Source organism: Entelurus aequoreus, linkage group LG01, assembly GCF_033978785.1.
Source record: "Entelurus aequoreus isolate RoL-2023_Sb linkage group LG01, RoL_Eaeq_v1.1, whole genome shotgun sequence".
NCBI classification, from domain to species: domain Eukaryota; kingdom Metazoa; phylum Chordata; class Actinopteri; order Syngnathiformes; family Syngnathidae; genus Entelurus; species Entelurus aequoreus.
This window is the reverse complement of record NC_084731.1, coordinates 53,746,975-53,773,730: the sequence shown is the minus strand read 5'-3', so window position 1 is coordinate 53,773,730 and position 26,756 is coordinate 53,746,975. Positions and strand designations below refer to the sequence as shown.

At 40.5% G+C, this 26,756-nt stretch overlaps 1 protein-coding gene across 1 annotated transcript in view; it reads right to left on the bottom strand.

Annotated features, from left to right (window-relative positions):
- The window catches only part of LOC133654324 (copine-5-like), a 174,938-nt gene that overhangs the window by 62,322 nt on the left and 85,860 nt on the right, over positions 1-26,756 (bottom strand). The window contains exons 2-3 of the mRNA XM_062054637.1: positions 4,909-4,949; positions 4,499-4,545 (exon numbers count right to left, since the gene is read on the bottom strand). Coding sequence (XP_061910621.1) covers positions 4,499-4,545; positions 4,909-4,949 — 88 coding nt within the window. The remainder of the gene's footprint in view (positions 1-4,498; positions 4,546-4,908; positions 4,950-26,756) is intronic.

Sequence of the window (26,756 nt, the reverse complement as noted above, 5' to 3'; positions counted from 1 at the left end):
AACACGTGCCAAAGTAGTTGGGAAAGGGCATGTTCACCACTGTGTTACATGTCCTTTCCTTTTAACAACACTCAGTAAACGTTTGCGAACTGAGGAGACACATTTTTTAAGCTTCTCAGGTAGAATTATTTCCCATTCTTGCTTGATGTACAGCTTAAGTTGTTCAACAGTCCGGGGTCTCCGTTGTGGTATTTTAGGCTTCATAATGCGCCACACATTTTCAATGGGAGACAGGTCTGGACTACAGGCAGGCCAGTCTAGTACCCGCACTCTTTTACTATGAAGCCACATTGATGTAACATGTGGCTTGGCATTGTCTCGCTGAAATAAGCAGGGGCGTCCATGGTAACGTTGCTTGGATGGCAACATACAAATGATAAATGATAAATGGGTTGTACTTGTATAGCGCTTTTCTACCTTCAAGGTACTCAAAGCGCTTTGACAGTATTTCCACATTTACGCATTCACACACACATTCACACACTGATGGCGGGAGCTGCCATGCAAGGCGCTAACCAGCAGCCATCAGAGGCAAAGGGTGAAGTGTCTTGCCCAAGGACACAACGGACGTGACTAGGAAGGTAGAAGGTGGGAAATGAACCCCAGTAACCAGCAACACTCCGATTGCTGGCACAGCCACTCTACCAACTTCCCCACGCCGTCCCAAAACCTGTATGTACCTTTCAGCATTAATGGCCCCTTTACAGATGTGTAAGTTACCGATGTCTTAGGCACTAATACACCCCCATACCATCACAGATGCTGGCTTTTCAACTTTGCGCCTATAACAATCCGGATGGTTCTTTTCCTCTTTGGTCTGGAGCACACAACGTCCACAGTTTCCAAAAACAATTTGAAATGTGGACTCGTCAGACCACAGAACACTTTTCCACTTTGTATCAGTCCATCTTAGATGAGCTCAGGCCCAGCGAAGCCGACTGCGTTTCTGGGTGTTGTTGATAAACGGTTTTCGCCTTGCATAGGAGAGTTTTAACTTGTTTTAACTTGCTAACAGATGTAGCGACCAACTGTAGTTACTGACAGTGGGTTTCTGAAGTGTTCCTGAGCCCATGTGGTGATATCCTTTACACACTGATGTCGCTTGTTGATGCAGTACAGCCTGAGGGATCGAAGGTCACGGGCTTAGCTGCTTATGTGCAGTGATTTCTCCAGATTCTCTGAACCCTTTGATGATATTACGGACCGTAGATGGTGAAATCCCTAAATTCCTTGCAATAGCTGGTTGAGAAAGGTTTTTCTTAAACTGTTCAACAATTTGCTCACGCATTTGTTGACAAAGTGGTGACACTCGCCCCATCCTTTTTTGTGAATGACTGAGCATTTCATGGAATCTACTTTTATACCCAATCATGGCACCCACCTGTTCCCATTTTGCCTGTTCACCTGTGGGATGTTCCAAATAAGTGTTTGATGAGCATTCCTCAACTTTATCAGTATTTATTGCCACCTTTCCCAACTTCTTTGTCACATGTTGCTGGCATCAAATTCTAAAGTTAAAGGCCTACTGAAACCCACTACTACCGACCACGCAGTCTGGTAGTTTATGTATCAATGATGAAATCTTAACATTGCAACACATGCTAATACGGCCGGGTTAACTTATGAAGTGCAATTTTAAATTTCCTGCTAAACTTCCGGTTGAAAACGTCAATGTATGATGACGTATGTGCGTGACGTCAATCGTTGAAACGGAAGTATTCGGACACATTGCATCCAATACAAAAAGCTCGGTTTTCATCGCAAAATTCCACAGTATTCTGGACATCTGTGTTGGTGAATCTTTTGCAATTTGTTTAATGAACAATGAAGACTGCAAAGAAGAAAGCTTTAGGTGGGATCGGTGTATTAGCGGCTGGCTACAGCAACACAACCAGGACGACTTTGACTTGGATAGCAAACGCGCTATCCGACGCTAGCCGCCGACCGCATCTATGATCGGGTGAAGTTCTTCGTCGCTCCTTCCGTCGATCGCTGGAACGCAGGTGAGCACGGGTGTTGATGAGCAGATGAGGGCTGGCTGGCGTAGGTGGAGAGCTAATGTTTTTAGCATAGCTCTGTGAGGTCCTGTTGCTAAGTTAGCTTCAATGGCGTCGTTAGCAACAGCATTGTTAAGCTTTGCCAGGCTAGAAAGCATTAACCGTGTAGTTACATGTCCATGGTTTAATAGTATTGTTGATTTTCTGTCTATCCTTCCAGTCAGGGGTTTATTTCTTTTGTTTCTATCTGCAGTTAAGCCCGATGCTATCACGTTAGCTCCGTAGCTAAAGTGCTTCGCCGATGTATTGTTGTGGAGATAAAAGTCACTGTGAATGTCCATTTCGCGTTCTCGACTCTCATTTTCAAGAGGATATAGTATCCGAGGTGGTTTAAAATACAAATCCGTGATCCACAATAGAAAAAGGAGAGAGTGTGGAATTCAATGAGCCAGCTTGTACCTAAGTTACGGTCAGAGCGAAAAAAGATGCGTCCTGCACTGCATTCTAGTCCTTCACTCTCACGTTCCTCATCCACGAATCTTATATCCTGGCTCAAATTAATGGGGTAATCGTTGCTTTCTCGGTCCGAATTGCTCTCGCTGCTGGTGTAAACAATGGGGAAATATGAGGAGCCTTTCAACCTGTGACGTCACGCTACTTCCGGTACAGGCAAGGCTTTTTTTATCAGCGACCAAAAGTTGCGAACTTTATCGTCGATGTTCTCTACTACAGTGGTTCTCAACCTTTTTTCAGTGATGTACCCCCTGTGAACATTGTTTTAATTCAAGGACCCCCTAATCAGAGCAAAGCATTTTTGGTTGAAAAAAAAGAGATAAAAAAGTAAAATACTGCACTATGTCATCAATTTCTGATTTATTAAATTGTATAACATTGCAAAATATTGCTAATTTGTTTTGGTCTTTCTTTAAATATTTGGAAAAAAATATATAAAAATAACTAAAAACTTGTTGAAAAATAAACAAGTGATTCAATTATAAATAAAGATTTCTACACATAGAAGTAATCATCAACTTAAAGTGCCCTCTTTGGGGATTGTAATAGAGATCCATCTGGATTCATGAACTTAATTCTAAACATTTCTTCACAAAAAAAAACAACTTTAACATCAATATTTATGGAACATGTCCACAACAAATCTAGCTGTCAACACTGAATATTGCATTGTTGCATGTCTTTTCACAGTTCTTTTTGACAAACATTTAAAAAAAATCTCACGTACCCCTTGGCATACCTTCAAGTACCCCCTGGGGTACCCATTTGAGAACCACTGCTCTACTAAATCCTTTCAGCAAAAATATGGCAATATCGCGAAATGATCAAGTATGACACATAGAATGGATCTGCTATCCCCGTTTAAATAAAACAAATTCATTTCAGTAGGCCTTTAATGATTATTTGCAAAACATTTTTTTTATCAGTTTGAACATCAAATATGTTGTCTTTGTAGCATATTCAACTGAATATGGGTTGAAAATGATTTGCAAATCATTGTATTCCGTTTATATTTACATCTAACACAATTTCCCAACTCATATGGAAACGGGGTTTGTAAATCAATTCATACTTACTAAACCCTGCCATGTGTGATGTTGGTTTTAATGCATATTTGTACGTGCTATCGTAATGTAATCAAGCTTGCCTCGTTAGCATTAGCTAATATGCTAACGCATTTACAAGTGTCTGTGTTAGTATTATTGACTTACAATGGCGTTCTTTTTGTATTGTTTTTCAGTTTTGTAAATTCACCAAAACGTCACCGTGAAGTTATTGAGTCTGTTTAGCTGATCAGAGAGCTAGCTTATGCAGTTAGCGGGTCCATGACGATGACTTCTGTTTTGTTTGATCATCCGTTTTACTGCTGTGTTACACATATTTAAATAAACGTTTATAAATATCTAATTTCACAACATATATATCTGCAGCTTATAGTCAGGTGTGGCTAATATCTAGAAATATGTATTTTTTTCTAAAATGTGGTGGGTGCGGCTTATATACCGCTCTATAGCCCGGAAAATAGCCCGGTCCGCACCAGGGGAGTTTTCTACTTGTCATCAATTGTACACACAGTCTTAATAGATCACCAGCAACACGCCCACAATAGTACATGCAATTTATCTTTGTTTGCACAAGCCATTTAGTGCTTTGTTACTTGCAATCTTAGGAGATCGGGCCCAATGTGTATGGTGATTGTGACGTAGTTTTACTTCTTTGAAGATGAGTACTTGCGTTATTTTTGGTGTACTTTGTACTCGTCGCTTGAGGGCACAAAAAAGCGACTAAAAGACCAAGAAAAATAAAAAAAAACACCAAGATCTTGTGAGATATGCGTGAAGTCTGATGACCGGCGAAGTTGTGTGTGACTGAGGAAACACATTCTACCCTCAAAAACAACTGGGTCCATTATGTATGAGCTCTGCTGCGTTCAACCCTCGAGGTTCCGTGTTATTTTCAAATAGCGATAAAGGAAGGAATGCACTTACCTCTCTCCACTGTTTGGTCTCCACGCCTTGGGTGTAGAGGACACACACTGTGAGGCAGGACAATATAAGCAAAGGAGGAGAAAAGATTGTGAAAGAAGGATAACATGAAAGACAGACAGAGGAAATAGTCAGTAATCAATCAAAAGGAGGCCGTCTCTAAATGATGAATCAATTCAGTGTGTGTGTGTGTGTGTGTGTGTGTGTGTGTGTGTGTGTGTGTGTGTGTGTGTGTGTGTGTATGTGTGTTGTGGAGGTTATCTCCACTACAGTGAACTAACAGCTTTGGGATTTAGGGAGGAACAAAAAGATTTCCCAAAAATCACAGTGTGAAAGCCGACCAGTGAAGTAGGAAAGAGATAAATTCAAGCTTTTTTGAAACAATATAACATGGGAATACAGTCACAACTCACATGGATCTGACTTCGAGAATGTGTCTTTGTCCAGAAGCATCCTGTAAATGAAGGAGACAAATCACCGTTAGCTTATTACCAAATTCTTCTATTTATTTATTTCCATTACCTTGTGAAGGGATTGAACATTTCTAATGCTAATAACACATTTTGCTATCATGCATAATAAGTACATTGTTCCTACCATCATATTTTGGCATGCTAACTTTCATATAAGCTATTATAATAAATCCTTAGGTACAACTCTGAAGGTTGGTTTTAAAGTAACATGTGCATGGTCACACAAATCAAACTTTATTCATTGAGTGCTTTTTATACGTTAAAAAATGCAATGCAAAGTGCTTTACAGACTTGAAAAAAATCCCCCAGATGACCCACATCATCGCACTGACACACACACGCACATAAATACCAAACACACACACACACACACACACACAAACACACACACACACACACACACACACACACACACACACACACACACACACACACACACACACACACACACACATTTATGAACAAATTAATGCATGGCTGAGTACAGAGGAGCCAGGTGAGTAAATACTATCACAGGAGCCTTCAGCACCAGGAGATCATCAGACCACGTCCAGCAGAACGCTGACACAAAGCGTTCCCACAGCCATGGCCGATACTACCCCTGATGCAGAGGGCTCCCTCTGAGGAACGCTGGAAAGTAAAAATATTATAACCTTTAATATAGTAAGAACTAAGAGCAGCAATAAAGGAGAAAATACATGTAAAACATATGAAGATTAAAAAATAAATATACAGTAAATATGTAATAAATAAATAGAACTAAATGCAATCTTGCATACTAATAGGATAACAAGTAAAGTACAAATGACTTCACTAAAATGTATAAATATTTGGTAAAAGCCAAATCAAAAAGGTGGGTCTTTAGTCTGCTCTTAAAAACCTTAAAATACAGCCCTGACAGGATGGTTTGAGGTATTTGCGAGCGGCAATACTAGGGTTGTATCAATTTTTAGATTAATCACAATTCTTATTTATAACGATTCTTAATCGATTTAAAACATTTTTTTTTTTAATCTGTCCTGTCCAGCCACTACAGTTTAGTTATAGCCTATATTGAATTGCCCTGACTCTGGAGGTGAAAGGAAGCTTTCAAAATAAAAGCCTGCCGAATTAATCCCTACTCTGCATCTGAGTCCTATTTTTTTTGACCAAGACTGACACATATTTACTTTAGAGAAGAGAAGTGTTGGATACTTCTCTTGTTGCCTTATTTGTATTTGACTTTATTAAATGTTTTGGCAGCATTTTGTTTGACCAAAACCAGTTTTATTTTAATATTAAATAAATTAATCAGCGTTAATCATAGAACTGCCACCCAATATTATTATAAAAGTATTGATTTTGAATCAAGAATCCATTCTGAATCGACAATCAATTCTGAATCAAATAGTTACCCCCAAGAATCGAGTTGAAACCTGTGGTGCCCAGAGATTCACAGCCCTAGGCAATACTCATCAAAATAAGCCAGTGCAGGAACCGTTACCATGGCAACCGGAGTCAAATGGTGCAAGGACTACACAACCCCCGTTCGTAAAAGTATCTCAGTCTTTTGGGAGAAGGAGAGGACGGGCGAGGAGCCAGAGGTGGCAGGATGTCTCTCTTTCCCTACTTGAGGCCACGAGGGAATTGTATTTCTCTGCTTCAAACAACCACACTGGGAAATAAATCGAAGATGGAAAACAATTTGGTGAGCTTTATTGGAGATGAAACGACCACGCGAAGGAGAAAAAAGTTCTCCTCCCTTTACCAGTCACAAATGTAGGTGACAATAACAGTCTATCCGCAAAGTATTCACTTTTTTCCACATTGTTATTTTTGTTCCCTCAAAAATCTACACACAATACCCTATAATGACAATGTGAAAAATTGTGACAGCCTTTGCTCAATACTTTGTTGATGCACCTTTGGCAGAAATTACAGCCTGAAGTATTTTTAATACTATCTTTGGGCAGTTTCAACTATTCCTCTTTGCAGCACCTCTCAAGCTCCATCAGGTTGGATGGGAAGCGTCGGTGCACAGTCATTTTCAGATCTTTCCAGAGATGTTCACCAGATTCAGGTCTGGGCTCTAGCTGGGCCACTCAAAGACATTTACTGAGTTGTCTAGAAGCCATTCCTTTGATCGATTGGCTCGGTGCTTAGGGTATTCATCCAGGTGTCTCTGTACATTGCTGTATTCATCTTTCCTTCCATCCTGACTGGTCTCCCAGTTCCTGCCGCTGGAAAACATCCCCATAGCATAATGTTGCCACCACCATGCTTCACTGTAGGGATGGTGTTGGCCTGGTGATGAGCGGTGCCTGGTTTCCTCCAAACATGCATGCTAAATACTTCAATCTTTGTCTCATCAGACCAGAGAATTTAGTTTTTCATGGTCTGAGAGTCTTTCAGGTGCATTTTGGTAAACTGTTTACTAAGAAATGGCTTCCGCCTGGCCACTCTAGCATACAGGCCTTAGTTGGTGAATTACTGCAGAGATGGTTGTCCTTCTGGAAGGTTCTCCTCTCTCCACAGAGGAATGCTGTAGCTCTGACAGAGTGACCATGGGGATCTTGGTCACCTCCCTGACTCGGGCCCTTCTCCCCCGATCGCTTTTAGTTTAGACGGCCATTCAGCTCTAGGAGGAGTCCTGGTCGTTCCAAACTTCTTCCATGTACGGATGATGGGACCTTTGTTCTTGGTTTGTGCTCTGCCATGCACTGTCAAGTGTTGAACCTTATATAAAGACAGAGGTGTGTCTTTTCAAATCATGTCCAATTAACTGAATTCACCACAGGTGGACTCCAATTAAGCTGTAGGAACATCTCAAGGATGATCAGTTGAAACAGGATGCACCTCATCTCACTTTTGAGCTTAATGGCAAAGGCTGTGAATATTTACCCAGCAGGCACAAGACATTGAAACAATGTTGAGAACTTGTTGAATTAGGTCCTGACCTTGATACCTCGGGTTGAAACAACATGCTTTTTGACAACATTTAACGAATGTTGGGTTCTGGGATTGATTAGACCAGGGGTCGGCAACCCGCGGCTCCGGAGCCGCATGCGGCTCTTGGATCAGTCTGATGCGGCTCAGCTGCATACTTGCCAACCCTCCCGATTTTTCCGGGAGACTCCCGGAATTCAGTGCCTCTCCCGAAAATGTCCCGGGGCAACCATTCTCCGATTTTCACCCGGACAACGATATTGAGGGCGTGCCGTGATGGCTTTGCCTTCAGCGTCCTCTACGACCTGTCGTCGCGTCCGCTTTTTCACCGTACTAACTGCATGCCAGCCCAGTCAAATGTTATATGCGGCTTCTGCATACACACGTAAGTGACTGCAAGGCATACTTGATCAACACTCATACAGGTCACACTGAGGGTGACTATATAAACAACTTTAACACTGTTACAAATATGCGCCACACTATGAACCCACACCAAACAAGAATGACAAACACATTTCGGGAGAACATCCGCACCGTAACACAACATAAACACAACAGAACAAATACCCATAATCCCTTCCAGCCCAAACTCTTCTGGGCTACAATATTCACCCCCTCACCCCACCCAATGGGGATGGATGGATGGAATACAACATTGAAATACAACGTTGAAACAACATGCTTTTTGACGTTTATTCAATGTCAGGTTGTGACGTTTGTTTGACCATTGAAATTTGGTCATTTCCCGACCAATATTCTACAATGCAAATACAACGTTGAAACAACATGCTTTTTGACAACATTTAATAAATGTTGGGTTCTGGCATTGATTAGACCATTGAAATGTGGGCATTTTCTAACCAATATTCTACAACACAAATTTAACTTGGAAACAACATGCTTTTTGACAATGTTTATTCAATGTCAGGTTGTGACGTTGAATTGACCATTGAAATATAGTCATTTCCCAACCAACGTGGATCCAACATTAGACACCAATGTTGCCTCAATTTAGAAATACAACTAGTTTGCAACGTTGTTTCAAAGTCAGTTTTAAACGACATGTACGTATAATCAACGTTGCATCAATGTCTTGTGCCTGCTGAGTCTGTACATGTGATTTCTTAGTTTTCTATTTTAAATACATTTGCAAACTATCTCTAAAAACAACATTTCCACGTTGTCATTAAAGGGTGTTGTGTGTAGAATTTTAAGGACAAAAAATGAATTTATTTCATTTTGGAATAAGGCTGAACCAAATGTGGAAAAAGTGAAGCGCTGTGAATACTTTGCGGATGGACTGCATGCTACTGTAGAAACTATAGGTTCACCAGAACATAAGAACATCGCAACGCGAAACAAGAGAAAAAAGCATCTTCCAAAGGGTGAAATCTCTGAATAGTTATTATCCATCTTGCGTATTCATAGTACTGTGCATGAATGTCCAATTTACATCGCGCATTCAGATTGCTTGTAGGCCCTTGGAAAATTATAGGGTTTGCTCTCAAGAACGAGCTTGATTATCAGCATGTCATTCTCCGCGCTCCTAACCCTCGACAACACCTCCGGCGTCGTGATTGTTCGCAGGATTTAATGACACACCGACAGAGCACCTTATTAGAGCGGAGAAAGTTGTGATATGAAATCACTGTGCGTGACTGTTTTATTTGTAAGAAGCACTGTACAAGACCAGACAAACATCTCTTCAGCTCGTCTCTTCATTTGGTCATGTGACGCGAGCTTCTTGAATGACTAATTGCACTATAATGCTACTAAATTCATGTGGTGCAGCACGGTCCTGTTATTTTGCGCCAATTTTCACTTTAAAGGCCTACTGAAACCCACTACTACCGAGTGGACATTTTGGGACACCATTGTGGCAAGCTATTAAGTCATCTGTTTTCATCGCAAAATTCCACAGTATTCTGGACATCTGTGTTGGTGAATCTTTTTCAAATTGTTCAATGAACAATGAAGACAGCAAAGAAGAAAGCTGTAGGTGGGAAGCGGTGTATTAGCAGCCGGCTGCAGCAACACCGGTGTTTCATTGTTTACATTCCCGAAATATGACAGTCAAGCTTTACCATTGGCTTGTGGAGAACTGGGACAACAGAGACTCTTACCAGGAGGACTTTGAGTTGGATATGCATGCTTGTGGAGAACTGGGACAACAGAGACTCTTTTTGAGTTGGATACACGCTACCGTGAGTACGCAGCTGCGGCTTCCAAACATTTGATCGCTTGCCCATACGTGCGTGCCGCTATGTGCATGTCACGTACGTAACTATGGGGAAATAAATGTGCTGTATGAACTTTGCGGAGGTGAACAGTACTTTGGGCTGTGGGATTGAGTGTGTCGTGCTGGTGTTTGATTTGTATTGGCGGGTTATATGGACGGGAGGGGGGAGGTGTTTGTTATGCGGGATTAATTTGTGGCATATTAAATATAAGCCTGGTTGTGTTGTGGCTAATAGAGTATATATATGTCTTGTGTTTATTTACTGTTTTAGTCATTCCCAGCTGAATATCAGGTCCCACCCGCCTCTCACAGCATCTTCCCTATCTGAATCGCTTCCACTGCCCTCTAGTTCTTCACTCTTAATTTTTCTCATCCACGAATATTTCATCCTCGCTCAAATTAATGGGGTAATCGTCGCTTTCTCGGTCCGAATCGCTCTCGCTGCTGGTGGCCATGATTGTAAACAATGTGCAGATGTGAGGAGCTCCACAACCTGTGACGTCACGCTACTTCCGGTACAGGCAAGGCTTTTTTATCAGCGACCAAAAGTTGCGAACTTTATCGTCGATGTTCTCTACTAAATCCTTTCAGCAAAAATATGGCAATATCGCGAAATGATCAAGTATGACACATAGAATGGACCTGCTATCCCCGTTTGAATAAGAAAATCTCATTTCAGTAGGCCTTTAAACGTGAGTGAAGAATGCACTACCGATTTCAACAATGAGATAGCAGCAGAAAGCCTGAAGAGTTTAGTCGCAGTTCCAACTTTGACCACAATGTGAGTTCCTTGAAAAAGTGGGGCCGTTTTAAGATTTCTTGGACTAAAAACAAAAAAAAATATTTAAAGAACAAATAATGTATTTTTCTAAGCACTGTAATGAATCCACTGTTCGCACAAAAACAATAACATTATTGGGAAAACATGGGAATGTAATGTGTTGGCATCTGATTTAGACATGGACTCACGTTGAACAAAAGGAGACAGCGCCGTGTTTGAACTCACAGAACCTCCACGGAGCGTCTCTGCAGCGAGGAAACCGGAAACAAAAGGTTTGTCCGCTTAAATAATCAATTAACACTGTGTTGTGTTACTATGCTAGCTCATAAAGTACTACATGCAGACTGAGGCTTGCTGGTTGGGTTAGGCTAACGTTGCATGTAGCTAGTAAGCATTAGCCATTAGCAAACGTGGCGTCGTTTAAAACATATTTGGTGTTAATATGATCAGACAGTTTCGATCGGGGGTGTCCAAACTTTTTCCACTGAGGGCCACACACTGAAAAATCTAAACATACAGGGGCCATTTTGTAATTTTTTTTTTCAAAACCCATACAATATAGAGATTTTTTTTCTACTTGTAGGACTCCCCTCAAGTTTGGTCCCAGGGACCCAAAAGGGTCTCAGTTATAAAAATGTGTAAATCAAGTCTTATATATTTTTATTCCAACGCTTAAATCTCATAATTAACTTAATATCTTTCTGCCATTTTTGTTTTTAATATGTTTTACAGTTACCATTTTTGTTGAATAAAACTCTTTGTTCTATGGCAAAAAGAAAAATATGCAATAGTTTCCCACAAAAATATGTCAAAGTGAAATATTTGGCGTGAAGTAATTGGAAGCTTAAATATGTCAATAATTCATAGAAACAATGATTTTGATTAATTTTGATTTACTTTTCTGAAAAAAAGAGAACCGTTTTTTTTTTATCTCATTAAAATTCACACTGATCCAAAAGTGCCCCATTTATAAAAGTGTTAAAAATAAGTCATACATTATTTTTTTATTGTCTTAGCTTTCAACGCATAACTATCTAGATCAATTTCAGAACCATCGATCAATTATCAGTTTTTATTCTTTTTTTGTTTGTTTAATTTATGCCGTTTCGTCATTGAAAACTTTGTTTTTCTATAGCAAAAACACAAAATATGCAATATTTTCCCCCAAAAAATATGTAAAAATGAAATGTTTGATGTGAAGTATTTGAAACCTTAAATATGTCAGTAATTCATAACAATATTGATTTTGAATTATTATTAGTTTCTGAAAAACAATAACCATTTAAAAAAAATCCCACTAAAATTCACAGGGATCCGAAAATGCCCCACTCATATAAGTGTTAAAAATAAGTCATACATTGTTAATTTTTTTTACATTCAATGCTTAACTATCGAGATCAATTTCAGACCTATCCATCGATTATAAATTATTATTTTTTGTTTGTTTAATTTATGCCATTTTTGTCAATGAAAACATTGTTTTTATAGCAAAAACACAAAATATGCAATATTTTTCCTCAAAAATATATAAAAATTAAATTTTTAATGTGAAGTAAGTGGAACCTTAAATATGTCAGTAATTCATAACAACATTGATTTTGATTCATTATTAGTTTCTAAAAAACAATAAAGATTAAAAAAATAAAAATTTCAGGGATCCAAATTTGCCCAACTCATAAAAGTGTTAAAAATAAGTCAACCATCCATCCATCCACTTTCTTCTGCATGTCCTTTAAAATAAGTCATACATTATTTATTTATTTGTTTTACTTTCAATGCTTAACTATCATGTTCAATTTCAGACCTATCCATCGATTATACATTTGTATTATTTTTTGTTTGTTTAATTTATGCCGTTTTTGTCACTGAAAACTTTTTCTTTAGCAAAAACACAAATTATGCAATATTTCCCCCCCAAAATTTATACAAGTGGAAATTTTTATGTGAAGCCTTCGATAGGTCAATAATTCATGACATTGATTTTGATTCATTATTATTTTTTCAACAATAGCAGCTTTAAAGAAAAAAACTGCGTTATTAGAGTCAACATTGCAGCTTTTTCTTATTACATTTCACCTGTTTACTCTTTTAGTCCAGTTTTTTGTCTTATTTATTTTTGTAATAGTATTTTAAGAATGTGCCGCGGGCCGTTAAAAAAATTAGCTGCGGGCCACAAATGGCCCCCAGGCCACACTTTGGACACCTCTGGTTTAGCTGTTATTCCTAAGCTTTTAGATTTAACCTTTATATACCACTGTAAATGGGAATCACAAGAGTTGTACGAAATGTTTTTTAAACATAAAACAATATAGTAAATTGAACCAATTTGTACAGGGTGTAGTATACTACTAAGTAGGGTATTTCCAATACCAATATTTTGGTACCGGTACGAAAATGTATTTCGATACTTTTATAATAAAAATAAAGGGTACCACAAAAAATTGCATTATTGGCTTTATTTTAACACAAAATCTTACGGTACATTAAAACATATGTTTGTTATTGCAATCAAAGAACAATTTTGGCCTTAAATAAAATAGTGAACATACTAGACAACTTGTCTTTTAGTAGTAAGTAAACTATCTAAGGCTCCTATTATTCTGCTGACGTACACTACCGTTCAAAAGTTTGGGGTCACATTGAAATGTCCTTATTTTTGAAGGAAAAGCACTGTACTTTTCAATGAAAATAACTTTAAACTAGTCTTAACTTTAAAGAAATACACTCTATACATTGCTAATGTGGTAAATGACTATTCTAGCTGCAAATGTCTGGTTTTTGGTGCAATATCTACATAGGTGTATAGAGGCCCATTTCCAGCAACTATCACTCCAGTGTTCTAATGGTACAATGTGTTTGCTCATTGGCTCAGAAGGCTAATTGATGATTAGAAAACCCTTGTGCAATCATGTTCACACGTCTGAAAACAGTTTAGCTCGTTACAGAAGCTACAAAACCGACCTTCCTTTGAGCAGATTGAGTTTCTGGAGCATCACATTTGTGGGGTCAATTAAACGCTCAAAATGGCCAGAAAAAGAGAACTTTCATCTGAAACTCGACAGTCTATTCTTGTTCTTAGAAATGAAGGCTATTCCACAAAATTGTTTGGGTGACCCCAAACTTTTGAACGGTAGTGTATGCAGTAACATATTGTCATTTCTCATTTTGTCAAAATTATGCAGGACAAGCAGTACAAAATTGATTATTAATATACTTGTTCATTTACTGTTAATATCTGGTTATATTCAGCTTCAACATGTTTTAGCTTCACTTCTGTTGAAATGTAATAATCACTTATTCTTCTGTTGTTTGATACGTTTTGGATGATACCACAGATTTAAGTATCGATCTGATACCAAGTAGTTACAGAATCATACATTGGTCATAATTTAAGTCCTCATGCGTCCATGGATGTATTTCCTGAGTTTATAAACATATGAATTTTAAAAAAAGGAAAAAAGATTTTGTGACAATAAAAAATATCGATGTAATCATAGTAATATCGACTAGATACTTGGAATCGACTGTACTTGGTATCATTACAGTGGATGTCAGGTGTAGATCCACCCATGGCATTTGTTTTCATTCAGAGGCGAGGATTAGCGATTTAGAAGTAGCTAAAACAATGCCGATTGCGGAAGGACGTTAGCCGCTAGCTAGCTAGCCATGGTTTAAAACACAGCTTGCTGAGCAGCATTTCAGTGTTATAGATTCACCTTTATTGTTAGTTTTTAAGCCAATATGCGTTAATTCTCCCTTTTCTGTCCACACACCGTGGCTGCTTGTAAGTCCTCTGTGATTGTGCGCTGTCGAACATGCTCCTCTGCTCGTAAAACCAGCAATGTCACGACGTGGCGACGGCGCGCCAGGGGAATCGGTACTTTTCAATCAGAGTATAGTACCATTTTTGATTCATTAGTATCATGATACTATACTAGTACCGGTATGCCGTACAACCCTACTACCATGTGAATTGATTAACGTGGACCCCGACTTAAAGGCCTACTGAAACCCACTACTACCGACCACGCAGTCTGATAATTTATATATCAATGATGAAATCTGAACATTGCAACACATGCCAATACGGCCGGGTTAATTTATAAAGTGCAATTTTAAATTTCCCGCGAAACATCCGGTTGAAAACGTCTATGTATGATGACGTATGCGCGTGACGTCAATCGTTGAAACGGAAGTATTCGGACACCATTGTATCCAATACAAAAAGCTCTGTTTTCATCGCAAAATTCCACAGTATTCTGGACATCTGTGTTGGTGAATCTTTTGCAATTTGTTTAATGAACAATGAAGACTGCAAGAAGAAAGCTGTAGGTGGGATCTGTGTATTAGCGGATGGCTGCAGCAACACAACAAGGAGGACTTTGACTTGGATAGCAGACGCGCTATCCGACGCTAGCCGCCGACCGCATCGATGATCGGGTGAAGTCCTTCGTCGCTCCGTCGATCGCTGGAACGCAGGTGAGCATGGGTGTTGATGAGCAGATGAGGGCTGGATGGCGTAGGTGGATAGCTAATGTTTTTAGCATAGCTCTGTGAGGTCCCATAGCTAAGTTAGCTTCAATGGCATCGTTAGCGTTAACCGTGTAGTTACAGGTCCATGGTTTAATAGTATTGTTGATTTTCTGTCTATCCTTCCAGTCAGGGGTTTATTTCTTTTGTTTCTATCTGCAGTTAAGCCCGATGCTATCACGTTAGCTCCGTAGCTAAAGTGCTTCGCCGATGTATTGTCGTGGAGATAAAAGTCACTGTGAATGTCCATTCCGCGTTATCGACTCTCATTTTCAAGAGGATATAGTATCCGAGGTGGTTTAAAATACAAATTCGTGATCCACAATAGAAAAAGGAGAAAGTGTGGAATCCAATGAGCCCTTTTACCTGAGTTACGGTCAGAGCGAAAAAAGATACGTCCTGCACTGCACTCTAGTCCTTCACTCTCACGTACCTCATCCACAAATCTTTCATCCTCGCTCAAATTAATGGGGTAATCGTCGCTTCCTCGGTCCGAATCGCTCTCGCTGTTGGTGTAAACAATGGGGAAATGTGAGGAGCCTTTCAACCTGCGATGTCACGCTACTTCCGGTACAGGCAGGGCTTTTTTTATCAGCGACCAAAAGTTGCGAACTTTATCGTCGATGTTCTCTACTAAATCCTTTCAGCAAAAATATGGCAATATCGTGAAATGATCAAGTAGGACACATGAATGGATCTGCTATTCCCGTTTAAATAAAAGAATATCATTTCAGTAGGCCTTTAAACAAGTTGAAAAACGTATTCGGGTGTTACCATTTAGTGGTCAATTGTATGGAATATGTACTGTACTGTGCAACCTACAAATAAAAGTTTCAATCAATCAATCAATCAATGTCAGCACATATTCATGACTGTCTACAAACTCCGCCTGTCGACCTCTGCTTTTCTTTCCTTATGTCCGAGTAGCACCTCTATCCCCCCTTGCTTGACCTTTTAATAATGTCTGACCGGGGGCTGGTGTGTACCCTTCTTGTCGTCTTTTGTTGGCTCACACTGACACGAGAGCCTTCGCTCCAGATGGCAACGCCTGACGCTTTTTGCCGTTCTGCTTTCACTTCTCATCTTGTTTCATTTGCTCCTGCAGTTACTGTAATCTTACGCTGTGTCTTTTCATCAGACTCAATCTACTTTGATCTTTTCTCTTCACGCTCGCATTTCTTCCCCTTCAGCCTAATGTTTTTTACCTTCAGGTAGCAGGTCAAGAAGACAAATAAAAACATGGCACCTTGAAATGAATTTGTGTTTGAAGTCTGAAAGGCCTGTCACTGAATGTCAAAATTTGTATGGCATTGTTGTGTGTGAGATTGCAGCATAAAATAATACAATCAAATTCAACAATTGAAGTCCCAATCAGTTGCTATTACTTGGAACCGTGATTTAGGACCGCCTCTATTTGCGACCTTTTCGCTTTACGAACATTTACATCGTGCCAAATATGCCTCTGTGTGAGAACCATGTCTCGGCGTGCCATTGCTTCATTCATTCATTTATTTTGCATGCCGCTTGAAGCCATTTTGATGACATCAATTCCTGTTTCGAAGCGGCACTTCTGATGTGTTTATTTCCACAACTGTCGTACCTTGCGCCGGTCAGATCCGTGTCAGCCTATCTTAGATATCGCTTTGTGTGGCCAGAAACACTTTAAATGTGTCCAAATTCTCACAGTCTCGCTTCCGCTAACCAACACCACTACCGCTACTATAACACCTGTCTGTGTAAATATATATAGATATTCTATTGTATCCTTTTATGTAACTTATTTGTTACACTTTTTTTATTTATCTTTGAGTGCCTTCCAAAAAATTTAATAAAGTTTATGTCTATCTATCTTTAGCTTCGGTTTGCTAGAAAACCTCTTTGACCTAGCGTTTTAGCTAGTTAGCCTCCCGTTTGTGGCACCTTCAGTTCGAGGATGTTCTCAGCAAAGGGGGATTTGTTCCGCAGCAAGTCTTTAAATGTGATGAGACACAAAAAGATGCCACAGAGGACCTTTGTTACAGCAAGAAGGCACTACCGGGACACAAGCCAATGAAGGATCGCCTCACAAGGCTAGTTTGTGCTAACGCTAGCAGTGACTACTGTTCGACTGAATCAGAATCAGAATCAGAATCAGCTTTATTGTCATTACCCAGGGTAACGAGATTGAGGCCATTCCATACAGTGCGATAAAACAAGTGTACACTCTATACGGAGGGTAAAATGAATATGTACATGAATATCTACATGAAACAGGGTGGTTGGTGGAATGGGTTATTGAACCGAAGAGAAGGCAGTTATGAGGGTCAATGGGGAAGTCTGTTCAGGGTGGTTATGGCCCTGGGGAAGAAGCTGTTTTTTAGCCTGTTCGTCCTGGTTTTAATGCACCTGTAGCGCTTCCCAGAGGGCAGCAGGTGGAACAGGTCAGAGCCAGGGTGGGTGCTGTCCTTGATGACGGCACTGGCTCTGTTGAGGCAGCGGGAGGTGTAGATGTCCATCAGAGAGGGGAGAGGGCGGCTGATGATCTTTTGAGCCGTCTTGACCACTCTTTGCTGCTGTTCGTTGACGGTGTTCAGCAGATGAGAGAGCGCTGTGTTTACTTTGGCGTCCGGTGGAATATACACAGCCGTGATGATAACAACAGACAGCTCTCTCGGGAGAAAAAAAGGCAGACATCTAACAAAAATGTACTCCACGTCCGGGCAACAGTGCTGTTCAATGATTGTCCCGTTGTTGCACCAGTTCTCATGCACGTAAATACAGACCCCCCCTCCTCTGCTCTTACCGGAGTCCTTAGTTCTGTCCCGGCGGAGCAGAGTGCGGCCAGCTAGCTGCATGCTAGCATCGGGTATTTCCAGGTGAAGCCAGGTTTCGATGATAATCAGAGCACAACAGTCCCGAACATAGCGGTTTCCAGCGAGTTTTCCAGGTCGTCCATCTTCTGTACGAGGGATCTGGCATTGGAGAGGAACAGGCTCGGTAGAGGTGGCTTGTGGGGTTGTTTCCTAAGCCTGAGCAAGACGCCGGACCTGCGGCCACGCTTCTGCTTCCTCTCCCTCCTCCGTCTGGGCCGTCTCCCAGACCAGACAACAAACCACGGAGAGCCCGGTGCTCTTGCTATGTCGTCTGGGATGTTGTGCTCATGGTGAAAGTCACTCGAAACAGATATCTGGTGCGAGTTCCCGATATCCAAGAGTGACTGGCGGGTGTACCGGGTGTTTGCAGTACAGGTGGTGCACAAAAGGAAAAAAAACAAGAAGAAAAGGAGGAAGAAAGAGCACTGAAAAGGAGAGCCGTTAGCCGCTGCGTCTGTGCGCGCCGCCATCTTGGAAAAAAAAAAAAAAAAAAAAAGGCAGTTCAACAATGCCACAAATATTCACAGACACAAGGTAAAATGATATTCCTTTTTTGTTTTTTATTGTAGCAATACGGTGGTTAACATTTTGGAGCGCACCAACAAGACTTTTTGTGTGTGTGCGTGTTGACAATTAATCTTACTGAATGCGGTTGTGTTGTTTGGATAAAAAAAGAGATTGTTTAGCCATTACCCACTTTTTATATTGGTTTGATATATATATATATATATATATATATATATATATATATATATATATATATATATATATATATATATATATATATATATATATATATATATATATATATATATATATATATGTGTATATATATATATATATATATATATGTATATATGTGTATATATATATATATATATATATATATATACATATATATGTGTATATATATATATATATATATATATATATATATATATATATATATATATATATATATATATATATATATATATATATACATTACAGTGTTATATATATATACATATATATATATATATATATAAATATATAAAACACTGTAATGTATATATATACATACACACACATAGTGTCTTCAAAAAGTCCAGTAAAAAGGACTTATGTCAAGGCTACCAATTATTATTGATTGCATTTATTCTTATGGTGATATCCGCTTCACTGCACAAAATGTTTGGTTTACAAGCCATGATCAAGTTCGTTAATCGAGATTTAATTGTATATATAATTGTTATACATTTATTACATATGAAGAATTCATTTGCAAGAACAGATTTAAACTGGTTTGATTTTTTTTATCCGACTCTCGTATGATGAATATTCTCTAAAATGCACAGTAAATAAATTAAACAGAAAAAAATAAAGCCAGCGTTATCTGTATTTGCAAATGAAATTAGCTTGCTGGTTAATAAGGTTTATTAAAAAGAAGTTGATGCAATTATCGAGGGGCATTTTACTCGTCATGAGTCTGGCCTTAAATCAAATTGTGGGCTCGTTTGAGAGTCTGTATACCTGCAAGATGCCATCATTGGTTGAATTGATTTTAAATATAGAATTATGAAATGATTAAGTGATAACAAACCCTGGAATACTTTTTAACTATCAAATAAGCTATACCTTGTGCTTACACTCAACATTTCCATTGATAAAGATAACGTGTCAGGATGAATCTGTATCCAAATCTAGTAGAGAATATGTGGAAGTCTGACCTTTCATATAAACTAGTCCCTTTTTGAGCATTTGTATATAATGTCACCATTCATGTAATGTTACAGATTCAAGTTTTCTTTTTATAAAAGTCAAGCGAGTGTGAGCTGGTAAATGTCAAATATATTTTTACTGATTGAGATCACCCACTGTTTGTTTGGAAATATATATATATATATATATATATATATATATATATATATATATATATATATATATATATATATATATATATATATATATATATATATTTATATTAGGTATGTGGGCTTGTATTAAGCCTCAGGGAGTTGAACGCCCCTGCCTTACATAGTTCCGGGTCACCCTTGGGCAAGGTGTAGCACCCGAATGCCCCCCCCATCAGGGTTACGATACCCCCCATGAACTACCCTAAAAGAGGATGCGTTACCCGGCCCGGAGGAAGCCCGGGGCCCTCCTCCGGAGCTAGGCCCGGAGGTAGGGCTCGTCAGCGAGCGCCTGGTGGCCGGGCTTGCCACGGAGCCCGGCCGGGCACAGCCCGAAGAAGCTACGTGGACACACCATCTTCTCTGCCACGTGGGCCCACCACCCGCGGTCGGAACCAGTGGGGTCGGGTGCGCTGCCAAGTGGATGGCGGTGAAAGTGGAGGCTCCGGACGGACCAATTCGGGGCAGCAGAGGCTGACTTTCGGGACGTGGAACGTCTCTACGCTGGTGGGGAAGGAGCCTGAGCTGGTGCGAGAGGTGGAGCGCTACCGGTTGGATCTGGTGGGGCTTACCTCTACGCATAGCAAGGGCTCTGAAACCACACTCCTGGACAAGGGATGGACCTTGTTCACTTCTGGAGTTGCTCAGGGTGTGAGGGCACAGGCGGGTGTGGGGATACTCACGAGTCCCCGGCTGAGTGCCTGTACGTTGGAGTTCACCCCAGTGGACAAGAGGGTCGCCTCCCTTCGCCTTAGGGTTGGAGGGGGGAAAACTCTGACTGTTGTTTGTGCATACGCACCAAACAGGAGTTCAGAGTATTCAGCCTTCTTGGATACCTTGCATGGGGTCCTGTATGGGGCGCCGGCAGGGGATTCCATAGTCTTGCTGGGGGACTTCAACGCGCACGTGGGCAATGACAGTGATACTTGGACTGGCGTGATTGGGAGGAACGGTCTCCCTGATCTGAACCTGAGTGGTGGATTGTTATTGGACTTCTGTGCTAGTCACGGACTTGCGATAACAAACACCATGTTCAAGCATAAGGATGCTCATAGGTGTACCTGGTACCAGAGCACCCTAGGCCAAAGATCAATGATCGATTTTGTAATCGTATCAGCTGATCTGAGGCCGTATGTCTTGGACACTCGGGTGAAGAGAGGGGCTGAACTGTCAACTGATCACCATCTGGTGGTGAGTTGGGTTAGATGGCGGGGGAAACCTCTGGACAGACCTGGCAAACCCAAGCGTGTAGTGCGGGTGAACTGGGAACGTTTGGAGGAGTCCTCTGTCCGGAAGGACTTCAACTCCCACCTCCGGCGGGACTTCTCTGCCATCCCTGTGGAGGTTGGGGACATTGAACAGGAATGGGCAATGTTCAAAGCCTCTATTGCTAAAGCTGCAGATGCGAGCTGTGGCCAGAAGGTCTTAGGTGCCTCAAGGGGCGGTAACCCTCGAACACCCTGGTGGACAGTGGTGGTCAGGGAAGCCGTCCGACTGAAGAAGGAGTCCTACCGGGGTATGTTATCCCAGGGGACTCCGGAGGCAGTTGCAAGGTACCGACGGGCCCGAAGGGCAGCGGCCGTGGCTGTGGACGAGGCTAAGCAGAGGGTGTGGGAGCAGTTCGGGGAATCCATGGAGAAGGACTATCGGGCGGCACCAAAGCTGTTCTGGAAGACCATACGGCACCTCAGGAGGGGGAAGCAGGGAACCATCCAAGCTGTGTACGGCAGGGATGGGACTTTGCTGACTTCAAGTGAGGAAGTCGTGGGGCGTTGGAAAGAGCACTTTGAGGAACTCCTGAACCCAAATACATCAGACACACCCTCCCTGATAGGAGCAGGGCCTGAGGATGATGGGGGATCGACGTCGATCTCTCGGAGTGAAGTCACTGAGGTAGTTAGACAACTCCACAGTGGCAAAGCTCCGGGGGTTGACGAGATCCGTCCAGAAATGCTGAAGGCTCTGGGTGTTGATGGGCTGTCTTGGTTGATACGCCTTTTCAACATTGCGTGGAAGTCTGGGACAGTGCCGAGGGAGTGGCAGACTGGGGTGGTGGTTCCCCTTTTCAAAAAGGGGGACCAGAGGGTGTGTGCTAATTACAGGGGTATCACACTACTCAGCCTCCCTGGGAAAGTTTACGCCAAGGTACTGGAAAGGAGGGTCCGGCCGATAGTCGAACCTCAGATTCAAGAGGAGCAATGTGGATTCCGTCCTGGTCGTGGAACAACTGACCAACTCTTTACGCTTGCGGGAATCCTGGAGAGGGCCTGGGAGTATGCCTATCCAGTCTACATGTGTTTTGTGGATTTGGAGAAGGCGTATGACCGCGTCCCTCGGGAGATCTTGTGGGAGGTGCTGAGGGAGTACGGAGTGAGGGGAACCCTGTTGAGGGCCATCCAATCTCTGTACAACCAAAGCGAGAGTTGTGTCCGGGTGCTTGGATGTAAGTCGGATCCGTTTCCAGTGGGGGTTGGTCTCCGCCAGGGCTGCGCTCTGTCACCTATCCTGTTTGTGATTTTCATGGACAGGATTTCTAGGCGGAGTCGTGGCCATGGCGGAGAGGGTATACGTCTCGGGGGGCTAAAGGTTGCGTCACTGCTGTTTGCAGATGATGTGGTCCTGATGGCACCTTCGGTTCGTGACCTTCAGCTCTCACTGGATCGGTTCGCAGCCGAGTGTTCAGCGGCTGGAATGAGGATCAGCATCTCCAAATCTGAGGCCATGGTTCTCAGCAGGAAACCGATGGTTTGTACAGTCCGGGTAGGGGACAGGACTCTGTCCCAGGTGGAGGAGTTTAAGTATCTCGGGGTCTTGTTCACGAGTGAGGGAAAGATGGAGAAGGAAATCAGCCGGAGAATCGGAGCAGCTGGGGCAGTATTGCAGTCTCTCTGCCGCACTGTTGTGACGAAACGGGAGCTGAGCCAGAAGGCAAAGCTCTCGGTCTACCGAGCTATCTACATTCCTACTCTCACCTATGGTCATGAAGTGTGGGTAATGACCGAAAGAATAAGATCGCGGATACAAGCGGCCGAAATGAGTTTCCTCAGAAGGGTGGCTGGCATCTCCCTTAGAGATAGGGTGAGAAGTGCAGTCACCCGAGAGAGACTCGGAGTAGAGCCGCTGCTCCTTCGCTTGGAAAGGAGCCAGCTTAGGTGGTTCGGGCATCTCGTGCGGATGCCTCACGAGCGTCTCCCTAGGGAGGTCCTCGTTGCACGTCCCACTGGGAGGAGGCCCCGCGGCAGGCCAAGGACCAGATGGGGGGATTACATCTCCTCTCTGGCCTGGGAACGCTTCGGGATTCCCCAGGAGGAAGTCGCAAATGTTGCTCTGGAGAGGGAAGTCTGGGGGTCTCTGCTGGAGCTGCTGTCCCCGCGACCCGATTCCGGATAAGCGGTTGAAGATGGATGGATGGATGGATATATATATTTATATATATATATATATATATGTATTTATATATATATCCATCCATCCATTTTCTACCGCTTGTCCCTCTCGGGGTCGCGGGGCCTATCTCAGCTGCATTCGGGCGGAAGGCGGGGTACACCCTGGACAAGTCGCCACCTCATCGCAGGGCCAACACAGATAGACAGACAACGATTACACTCACACACTAGGGCCAATTTAATGTTGCCAATCAACCTATCCCCAGGTATGTGTATGTATGTATGTATGTATGTATATATATATATATATATATATATATATATATATATATATATATATACAGTATATATATATATATATATATATATATATATATATATATATATATATATATATATATATATATATATATATATATATATATAAATATATATATATATATATATATATATATATATATATATATATATATATTTATATATATATATATATATATACACAAACACACACATATGTATAATAGGGCTGTCAATGATAACGCGTTAACGCATGTGATTAATTAAAAAAAAGATCACACCATTAGTTATGACTGCACGTAAACCCGGAAGTATGCACCTATTGTTACACGGTGCAAAGATGAGTGATGAGAGGCGGCCGATTTCACTTAAAAAAAAACTCCAATGGAACTGTAGATACAACTGAGGTAATTTGTTGGCATTGCAGTTACATACTTTCTTATCATCGGCGCACAACAAGTTTAAAATAGCATCTTAAAACAAAGCACATGCAGGGTTTCCGCGGGGGCATTAAAACGCAATCAATTAATTATGCGAAAATTAAGGCTTTAAATGGGATTAAAAAGCATTGAATTCGATGTCCAGAGGTATTGAAAATGTTTATACAATTGTAGGACTGTGCTGATAGTAGTAAGTCAATCAATCGACCATTAAATGAAAATGAACTCGATAACTTTGCCGTCTCGATAAATTGCTGCGTCTGTCTGTGATTCGTTTCTTTGGCTGCGGCTTTCAAACTGCATACAAAATGTCTTGTAAGGTTTGAAAGTGTGACAAGTGCTGCCTCCATACGGTAATGAAACGGTTCTGGGGACCCAAACCTTGCCATTCTTTGGTGACTGCAGGCGTGTCGTCCTCAACTGTGACATCATGTCATGTTCATGAGAAAGATGAGCTTGTTTTTTTACACGACTCCCATCAGCCGCCTGCAGTAGTGCACTTCAACACACATGAGCTAAGTTGGCTAACATTAGCAGGTCTGGTGACGCACGTTACGTGACCTACGGTGGCCTCAAACGGACAACCAAGGCACATCTCACAATAGACACAACTCTAAATTCTCTGACATCCATCCATTCATTTCCTACCGCTTATTCTCTGACATTCCCACAGGAAATTAATTAGAGTGCCTTCAGTTGTCAGACACTTGTTACATAACTTGCTATCTACTGTACCCATTTTAAACAACTGAGAGGGTGTAAAATACAATCTATTCGAGATGTTTGATTGACTAGACTTATTTTTAATACATCTAAAGCACAGGTGTCAAACTCAAGGCCCGGGGGCCAGATCTGCCCAGCGACATCATTTCATCTGGCCCGCAAACACCTGGAAATGATATGTGTCAATAAAGTACTTAATATTTTCTCACTAATTCTAATAGATTGTTTTCATTTTGACAGAAACAATATATGTACTGCTTGAAATTGCATGCCTTTTAAACTTTAATAGTATCCATTATTGAAACAAATATTACAGTATATTGTCATACTTTCCAAATATTTTGTGTCTAAATAAAAATAAATACTTAAATATCTGCTTGACTTATGATTGTGCAGCAAACTACCCATCAAATTAATAAAAATGACAATACATGTTACGGTGTTCTTTACAGCATATTACTGTAAATTGAAAAAAAACTACAATTTTTTTGCGTTGAAATTCTGTTGACTGAGCTGCCATATTTTTACTGTAAAATCTTGTTTTTAACGGTGTATTACTGTAAATGGAAAAACGATACATTTGTTTTTACGGTAGAAAAACTGGCAGCTAAGTTGCCAGAATACAAAAGGAACGTGTACTGTTTTTCCATTGACAATATAATGTTGTAAAAACCAATGTATATTTAATAGTAAAATTCTGGTAACTAATCTGCCAGTTTTTTTCATAAAAATCAAAAAACAAAACAGTGGTACTGATTTTATATTTACCGTAAAATGTTGTAAGAAATTAAAAAAACAATATTTTACAGTAACATTTTATACACATAAATGTTTTACTGTAAAATCGATAGTCTATTTAAAAAAACATAATTAATAATTAAATCCAGAGGCAAATTCATACATTATTCGCTGTTACGAGCTGCCCTCTGATGGCAGCCATAACTGTGATGTGGCCCTTAATTAAAATGAGTTTGACATCCCTGATCTAAAGGATGCAAACATCATTCTATGATGTGCCTTTTTCTTTTTTAAGGAAGAGTAAATGCAGATGTAAATACTACATTATGCTAAGTTGTTTATGGGTGTTTACTATGTACTTTGCTATATTATTGCAAATACTCTAAACATGTGCTCTTAATTCTTAGTATACTTACTGTCACCCATTTTTAAGCAAATTAATGCCTTGCAGTTAAGTAAAACATTTTTAAAAACATTCTTTGATTACATTCTGACAATAAAATTGCATTTGTGTGTAAATATTGGGGTATTTTCTTTAGTGAATTTTAAATATGCAAGCGAGTAATAACTTGTGATTATTCATGATTATTCACAGCTCAAGAGTGTAATTAATCTGACTTGAAAAAAATAAATCTTTTGATAGCCCTATGATGTGTATATATATATATATATATATTTATTTATATATATATATATATATATATATATATATATATATATATATATATATATATATATATATATATATACATCCATCCATCCATCCATTTTCTACCGCACATATCAAATATAACTCCAAAATTAGCAATTTTACAGTATTACACAGAACAATGCCAACAACAGGCTTCCAAGTGTACACCAAGAAGATTATTTAACTGTGTTTTAACTATTAAATGAACCTAAAATAAGACTTATTTTTATCCGTGTGGTAAATATTGGACAAGCTTATGAGATGTGATGCAAGAATAAACCACTGTGACAC